An 8,805-nucleotide genomic window follows, 5' to 3' on the forward strand; every position below is an offset into this window, starting at 1 on the left:
ACTGCTCAATCTTTCCAGTACGCTTCTATAATCCTACCATGTGAATTCAAATTTTGAATGTCATTATTTGCTTTGTTTTTAAACCCAAAGTCTCATTCATATTTTCCCCTAAGTATTTCAGCATGCATCTTCTCAGACATATTCCTATGTAAAAACTATTAGTAACTTTCTTCTTTTTAATCCAAGGGATAGACCACAAATGCTTTAGGCAAAAGGATAAACAATGGATGTTTTTAGGGCTGGACAGCTGCAATATTGACCTGTGGGGTTGTCCATGGAAAGAGGCATAGACCATATGGTGTTTAAATAGGCATGGTACCCAGAAACTCATGTGTCTGAATGCTTGGCCCATAGGGAGTGGCACTATTAGGAGACATGGCCTTGTGGGAGGAGGTGTGGGTGTGGGCTTTAAGGTCTCCAATGTTCAAGCTACACTTAGTATGTATGGCACACAAGTTTCCTTCTGCTGATTTCAGATCAAGATGTTAAACTCTTGGCTCCTTCTCCAGCACCATGCTTGCCTGCATGGTATAACGCTTTCTACCATAATGATAATAGACTAAACATCTGAAACTGTTAGCTATCCCCAGTTCAATGTTTTTTCTTTATAAGAGTTGCCTTGGTCATAGTCTCTTCATAGCAATGAAATCCTAAGACAGACCATATGCAAAAGGGAGAATGGTGACATTTCAATAAAACTGTTATCTACAAATATAGACTTCTGACCCATAAAGATCCTATACAACTATCACAAGTAAAGCGAAAATTTAGCAATATTATATAATAGTCACTTAATATTAAAAAATTGGCAGTAGCCACTATAGCTGTTGCTTTTAATCAGGTGTCAATGAAGACTCACACTGTCTAAGACTCTCTTAAAAGTCTATTATTCCATTCGTTTGCTGCATACAAGCCAAGCCCCTGGGTGCCAGGACAACATATAACAAAGACTATAACTGTCCATCCTCTTGCAACTTGAAAGAAGGCCACTTGTTATTGCATTTAAACTTTAAAGTAGCCTAAAAGAGGTTAAGAATCACTGCACCTAAAATTTGTGTATATAAAATAGTATAAATATGTATCAAAAGAGCTATAATTACCTAATGTCAATATATAAAAGTCTTTCAATATATCAATGACATCAACCTAACCAATGAAAGCCTAGATGATTTATTGCAAAGACATGGATCCAAAGGAGGAGTAGCTGGCACTTACCTAGAAACAGAACGACCAATAGAATTATAATGGTAAGAAAGGCTTTGTTCCAGAAGCTGGCGATCTTGGTCCAGACACTAAAGGAAAAAATCTTGTGCCATCTGTAAAGCATTACAATTAGATTAGATGAGCAAACAACCAAACAGCAGACAAACCAAGAGCAGGTCTGCAATGTCTTTAAAATACTGAAATAATATTTTGATAATAGCGTGGCAAAAATAAAGATTTAATTTTAAAAGTTTTTCATCCTCTTTCATGACAGAATAACTCATGAATAGAAAATATTATTATGAATAATAAATAGAAAAAATAATTATTTAATTATTTTTATTATTTGTAAATACTATGATACTTGATGGTTTAAATATTCTAAAGTGAAAATAACTTTATTTTTGGCTTTGGCTTTGGTTTTTCCAGACCGGGTTTCTCTGTGTAGCCCTGGCCATTCTGGAACTCTAGACCAGGGTGGTCTTGAACTCAGAGTTAGGCCTGTCTCTGCATTCTGAGTGGCAGGATTAAAGGTGTGCGTTACCACTGCCTGACTGAAAATAACTTTAAAAAGTTATCTTTCATGATGAGCAGAACCTTAAAAAGAAGTGAGGCATTGGTTTGCGCACATGCACTCATGCCTGTAGACTCCACAGTGTAAAGAGTCAACCTGAGATGTTGTTCCTCAGGAGTCCAGCCTTTCTACCTTGCTTAGAGACTCGGGACTCATCGATGAGGCAGGCTGACTGACTAGTGAGCTCTAAGTATCTGTGTGTTTTTGCCTCCCCCGCACTGGGATTATAAACCTCTGCAGCACACCTGGCTTTCCCCCACAGACTGTAGGAATCAAACTAAGGTTCTCCATCTTCTACAGCAAGCATTTTACCAACTGAACTATCTCACCAGCCCAAAAGGAAATTCTCAATCTGTCACATTTTGGATGAAAGCTACTTCTTTTTTCCCAGTTAGAGAACTGTCTCAGAAATAATGGAAGTCTTTTGATCTAACACTTAGGAACACCTAATTCTCTAATTATTTATTAGACACAGTGTCTTGCTGTGTAGCCTCTGCTGGCACGGAACTTGTCAAAGCTGGCTTTGAAGTTGCAGTCCTCTTGCTTTAGCCTGCTAAGTGCTGCAGGTATAAGCATGCATCAACATTTTGGCTTCTGCAAGTATATTTTTATATGGTGTGCTTCTATCATTTACACTCACTAAAATAATTTCGTTCTTTAAGCAAAAACGAATCTAAAATGACTGAGATATGGCATGTATGCAAAGTGAAAAAACCAAACTCCGTATATATCTTGATAAACATTCATGTGTGTAAATACTCATATAATTTATCCATTACCTAGGTCAAGGTCAGAACGGAGGAAATGAGATGAGCAAACAGTCTAGACAGACGGAGCAGCATAAGCAAAGCCACAGACACAAGAAATGATACAAGTTACGAGTGGCTAATCCCTCCATCCTCTAACTGGAAAGCTGTCAAACAGTCAACCGAAGTATTTAAATTCGTAATACATTGGGTCAAAGGGAGGTGTCAAGGTAATTCACATGTGAACATACTTCACAAACACAACTGAAAATTTTTACCTTAAGATAGGGCAAATTATTAATACAAGTTGAAAGGAACTATCGACAATAACTTCAAGTTGAAGGGGAGAAGCCAGACGCAGGTGAATCGGTTCTTTGCCTTGATGACCAAATCCAAAGCAATTTTATAGGCTCTATTTAAATTTAACATTATAAACATTTTTTTAAAAAAAGAATGTAAGCGGCAATAGCTTGATGTAGGTCCAAATGCAAATTTGTTTACGTCTTCAAGAGTCAACAAAAGAGGGAATCTAACAAGTTTCTAAAAAGGCCCTCTTGGGAGTTTGCAGTAGACTGAATTTAAGAGACGATAATAGCTAATATGTATTGAGTTGAAATATTATTGGTGGTGCACTACCTCATCTAATTACCACAACACCATATGAAGTCCACACTACTATTACCAGGAAAACTGGAAAACTGACCAGAGAAGGTATGTAATTTCTCAAGGTCATATAATGACACAAAGTCAAATGAAAACTGTTATTCTGAGCATTATGTACCTCCAACCACTTCACTACAGGAGAAAAGACCAGATAGACTAAAGGAAGACTCTGAAGAGAGCATACACACTGTGGATAAACACATGGAGGGGCACAGGTGATTCCTGTGCATAGGTACCACATGTTCTTACATGAGAATACTCATATATCATATGTTCCTATCCACACTTCCATAGCTACTAGATCAGGGTGGGTACAAAACTGTAAACAGCAAGAAGAAAAAGACTGGTCTATAAATTCTTCTGATGACTTTTTTCCCCTCTAAGTCTCTAAGCCTTATTTAAAAATCCGTTGTGCATGAAAAATGACTTTTTGAATATGTAAGACTCTCTCACAAGATACCAAAGGCAAAACATGTCTGCTTTTGAAATCTGAGGTATAAAGAACAGGGACAGCATTGTCTGATTGCAAGTTCAGGATCTTATCTGGAGTCTGACACAGACCAGTTAGGTGACTTAGGTTATGAAACATAACCTTTCTGGCCTTAAGCATGTGATCTATAGAACCCATGGGTTGGTGGAAATAACTTGGTACACCCCTTCCTACAGTATGATTTACTACTTCTTGTCAGGAAGGAGAAGGCGCTGGTATGGAGACAAGGATAGAGAAGAGCTGAAATCCAAGCAGATGAGGAGTTTTAAGGTTTTGAAAGACGGCTTGGACCCCGAGGCCGTCAATTCTATTGTCCCAAGTTAACATTTGTGCATCCACACGTTTTTCTCTGCTCAAATTCAGGGCAATTTGTGGGGGAGGGGAAGGGGGAGGGGAAGGTAGGAGGGGGAGAGGGAGGGAGGGAAGGAGGAAGGGAGGGAGGGAGGGAGAGGGAGAGGGAGAGGGAGAGGGAGAGGGAGAGGGAGAGAGAGAGAGAGAGAGAGAGAGAGAGAGAGAGAGAGAGAGGTACACCATGAAGACAGGACAGATGTCCAAGGCACAGCCACGGCTTTATTGTACCTGTACTCAAGACCAAAAAGACTGAGTTATTTTAAAAAAGGAGGTGAAAAAAATATGTTTGTACACATAATCAAGCTTTTTAATAGTTACCAGATAGCAAATTTGATTTTCATTTTTAAATGACTACCTTTTATATAATTGGCTCTCAAACTTTTATTTAATTATCCATTTACTATATGTATGTATCGTGTATTTATGTGCACGCATGTATGTTTCTGTGAGACCCGGAGTGGAAGTGTGTGCAGGTTAGAAAACAACTTTGTGGTTTCCGGGTATCGAACTGAAATTCTCTCCCTTGGCTGCCAGGGCTCTATTGAGCCACCCAACAGGCCCTCTCAAAACTTTCTAACTTTATGAAAAGCATCACATGCCTCAGCCTGAAGAAGTTTATCAAACATTTGGTAACGTTAAGGATCTGAAGGTTTCCTACCTCTGAGGAGAAATAAAGGGCAAACAGAAGATTAAAATGAGTCCTATTTCGGCATAAAGAAAGCTGGCAACCGCCGCCCATTGGATTGTCATGGTTTGTTTTCTTCACACCTATACAGAGAAAGATTTCAATTTCAGAAAAACATGGGTGAACGGACAGACACGCGGCGCGGGCCCCGGAGGAAGTCCATCTAACCCCGGGTGACGAGGCTGTGTGCCGGACGGCCCCGCAGGCTCTCCCCCGGCCCCATGGCGGCCCCGGGCGGTCCGACGCCGCGGCCGGAGCCTCCAAACACGTTCATCAGCGGAGCCGCCCTCCGCTAGTCAGGCTTACCCGCCGCCGATCGCTCCGCGTGCCCCGCCGCCCGCCTGCGCGCGCACGTCACACGCCGCTGGGAGCGCGCCAAGCCCGGCTGAGGTCACACTGGCGCGACCGCGCTTTCCACGGCCGTTGTTTCCTGGTGCGCGGCGTGAGGTGACTGAGGCTCCTTCACGCGGGCTCGGTACCCGCGAAGGGTGCGGCTGATCCCAGATGATGGAAGCCAGTTGTTTGGCTGGGGTCAGATCCGGCCAGGTGCTCTATGGTGGCAACTTGCCTCCCTGCCCTGAATTAACCTAAATTTAAGCTAAGGCCCAGGCCTTGGGGTTTGTGGAGCATTTTGTTCTTGAGACAGAATGTGTTTTGCGTGCTGTTTTCCTTGTCCATCGGTAGGACCAGGCAGCTTCAGGGAGCTAGCTGTTTGGGAACTGCATGGGTATACTCGTTTATCTAACCATATTCTGTTAGATAACTAGATAGGCCCTAGAAACCAAACCATTGAGGGTGGACTTCCTCAGGGTTAACTTTGCATTCTACCTCCGGTTTCCATGGTGACACTAGAAAGAAAAACCTAACAACTGGCCCTCCTTAGGTTTTCTGGCCAATTCCTGGAATAGTCCTGCTCTATGTGGAGACCTGACATCTTGATCTGCTCCAAAGATACTATTGTCTCCTCCCTTAAGCTGGCCAGGAGTCCGCTACCCAGGAAATCTGATTCACTTGGAGACATGTTGAAGAGGTGGGAGGAATGATTATTCCATTAATAAGAAAAGAAGCAGCACTTACACATCCCAAGATGGCGGTCCTTGAAGGAGCCTCCTTATGCTGTGTGGCAGTAGTAAGCTTGCTTGGTTTTCTGTGTTGTAATTCAGAAAAGTCTAACACCTGCCTTTGTTTGTTTTTCTTTAGTGGATGGCCAAAAGCCTAAGCTAGATTTTTGTTGATACTGGGCTTTCTCATTCTCTGAATGCCTGTCCCCTCCCGGAACTGCTGGTAGACCTCCACTTCTGAACAAGGCAGTGTTATTGGACCCTTTATGCCTAAAGGTGTAACTTTTGTCTCTTCCGGTTCTCCATCCCCTTGGATACCGTGTTTGTTTTTTACTGCAAATTAATAAGATTGTCCTTTAAAAAAGCCTTGGCACTCTTTTATTAACAAGACTAAGAATCTAAAAGGGAGCTCTAAATACCTCCAGGTTTTCAACATATGTGAATACACTTATTTTATTTATATATATATCTTTGCAAATCTCAGAAATGTAACAAAGTAGAGCAGAATAGATAGAAAAAACTAAAGTGACTTAGGAAAGCAAAGAAGCCTTTAGGAGTCCAGTAGACGTCTCATGCCCACTGAAAGCCAAGAATTCAGCAAAGTTAGCAAAATTTGCTGTAATAATTGCCTTCATGATATTAATTAGAAAAATTTTAAATTTTCATAAAATGACAGTGAACCATGCTTAAAGCCTGTCTATATATGAGTACTGGCCTTTCCCCTTTATAAGCTATAACCTTTTTTTCTCCCAGGACTTCCAAGTTTATGGTGGAAGACCTGACCTACATTCTTACGCAACCTTGGTTTTGCTTGTACCTTACCCTCCAATGCACTTTACAACCACTGTGCTCTCATTTACTGAAAAGTAATTTCAGAAGGCTTGAAATCGTCTGAAAAGCGGTTGCAGCTGTTGCTAAGACCTTTGAGCAGCCCATGCTCACTTGGGTTTGTGTTGTCTTTTTGCTAAGTGTCTGTTATACATGTCTATGCTTAAATCTGTAAGATCTTTAAAACAGGTTTTGCAGTTTACATGCATGTGTATATGGTGGTGGAGGGCAAAGGTGGATGTCAAATGTCTTCCTCATCATTTGCTTACTTTTTCTTCCTGTGGCTGCACAGGCTCCAGTTCAGCAGTAATCAACTCCAGTTCTGCCTCATACTGAGTCCCTGCAATCCCCCGTCCCCCCCCACCCCCTTTTTAGTGGCACAGTCAAGAATTCCTCTTCCCCCCGAGTGGAGGCCTCTGCAAAGGATTCCTGCAGACAGCAGCGTGGGGTTGCACCTCATCCTTACGCCCGTTACTGCGAACACAAGCGCTGTGCCACAGGGTACAATTCTACGGGGAGCATGACGTGTGTAAGGAAGTGCAGAGTATAGACTACGTTTCAGGGTTGCGGTTACTTTGCTTAGTGGTACTGCCTGCCGGGCATACACGAGGCTTCAAGTCCAACTCCCAGCACAAGACAACCCCCTAGAAAACAAATCACCAACATTTAAGTTGATTTAAAAACTTTATCACAAACATATCTGATCATAAGGAAGAGAAATCAGCACAGAAGGTTGGGATCTGCCCTTCCTTGCTCACTTCCCACAGTCCACAGGGCCAGAATGAGGACTCACTTCCGTTGTTACTTCCACGGAATAAACTGAAGAGAGAGAGCACAGAAAAACCAGGAAAAAGTAGCAGCCCCGTGCTCATGTTAAAAGTAGTTCACGTCTCAAACAGCTTGAGGTAAACAGTTGTAGACAACCTACAGCCTTCCTGGTTTTGACATTCAGTGATACTTTAGTACTCAACTTTGATTCCACCCAGAGACTTCTTGTTGTCTACACTCTTCATTAATAAAAGCTTCTAGCAATATTGAGCCACAACAATATCATGAAAAACTATAAAATTTAGTTTTACTATCAAAACCTAGTTACTATCCTCTAATATTTTAAATTAAAATAAAAAATTCTAGCTGTGTACGATGTGTATTGTGTGTGTTTGTGTGTAAGGGCATTGTATATACTACAGCATATATGTAGAGGTCAGAGGAAAACTCAGCAGAATTGGTTTTCTCTTTGTATTTTGCACAAGTTTGGGGTATCAAATTTAGTCATCAAGATTACTCTGCAAGTGGCTTTACCTGCTGATCCATTTGGTTTTAGGACAGATTTATGTACCAGAATTCTGAATCTCTTAAGTGAGAAATTCAGGGACCCTCCTCTCTCTGGGGTGCTGTTCAAGTGGCAAGCCTTGTTTATAAATCATAAAATCACTGTGACGGTTTGTCTGTGCTCAGCCCAGGGAGTGACGCGATTAGAAGGAGTGGCCCTTTTGGAGTAGGTGTGTCGCTGTGGGTGTAGGCTTTAAGACCTTCCATTGCCTGGAAGTCAGTATTCTGCTAGTAGCCTTCAGATAAAGATGTAGAGCTCTCAGCTCCTCCTGCATCATGCCCACCTAGATGCTGCCCTGCTCCTACCTTGATAATGGACTGAACCTCCAAACCTATGAGCCAGCCCCAAACAAATACTGTCCTTTCTAAGACTTGCTTTGGTCATGGTGTCTGTTCACAGCAGTTAAACACTAACTAGGGCAATCACCTTAAAAAACAATCGTTTTGATGTGTGTGTAAATAACGATGTCAGGTAGTACTACAATCAGCTGTTGTTGCCCAGCTCTGAGGGAAGCACTTCCAGTGGCCTGGGAAAGGGACTCCTGTGTCTGGGGGAACAGGAATGGTAACATGATTGGCACAACTGAGTTTTTATTTGCATGGCCTCACACTGTTGGTGCAAACGCTCATTCCCTGGCCATATGAACATGCAGTTTGGCTTCCTTTTCAGGCAGCCGGGAAGACAACCTCCTGTGCTTTCATCTTTAGTAAAGCGACATTAGGACCAATAAAAGGCTTCTCTTGAGTGGCTTTCTTGCCCACTTTTGTGTGTGTGTGCATATGCCTTTTGTGAGAGTCAGAGGTCAATCTTAGGTGTTGCTCTTTGGATATCCAACTAGTCAGGCTAGATCTGTCTCTGCCTCCAGAGCACT

The 8,805-nt window shown here is 42.1% G+C and overlaps 1 protein-coding gene across 2 annotated transcripts in view; it reads right to left on the reverse strand.

Annotated features, from left to right (window-relative positions):
- The window catches only part of Bcap29 (B-cell receptor-associated protein 29), a 39,988-nt gene extending 34,946 nt beyond the window's left edge, over positions 1–5,042 (reverse strand). Inside the window, exons 1-3 of one of the 2 annotated variants that reach the window (XM_087552622.1) lie at positions 4,881–5,042; positions 4,686–4,795; positions 1,216–1,316 (exon numbers count right to left, since the gene is read on the reverse strand). In XM_087552622.1, the coding sequence (XP_087408748.1) occupies positions 1,216–1,316; positions 4,686–4,777 (193 nt within the window). In that variant the 5' untranslated portion in view covers positions 4,778–4,795; positions 4,881–5,042. 2 annotated transcript variants of the gene reach the window in all.
- Between the last annotated feature and the right edge of the window lie 3,763 nt (positions 5,043–8,805).

This window comes from Rattus norvegicus, chromosome 6 (assembly GCF_021556685.1).
Source record: "Rattus norvegicus strain SHRSP/BbbUtx chromosome 6, alternate assembly SHRSP_T2T, whole genome shotgun sequence".
NCBI classification, from domain to species: domain Eukaryota; kingdom Metazoa; phylum Chordata; class Mammalia; order Rodentia; family Muridae; genus Rattus; species Rattus norvegicus.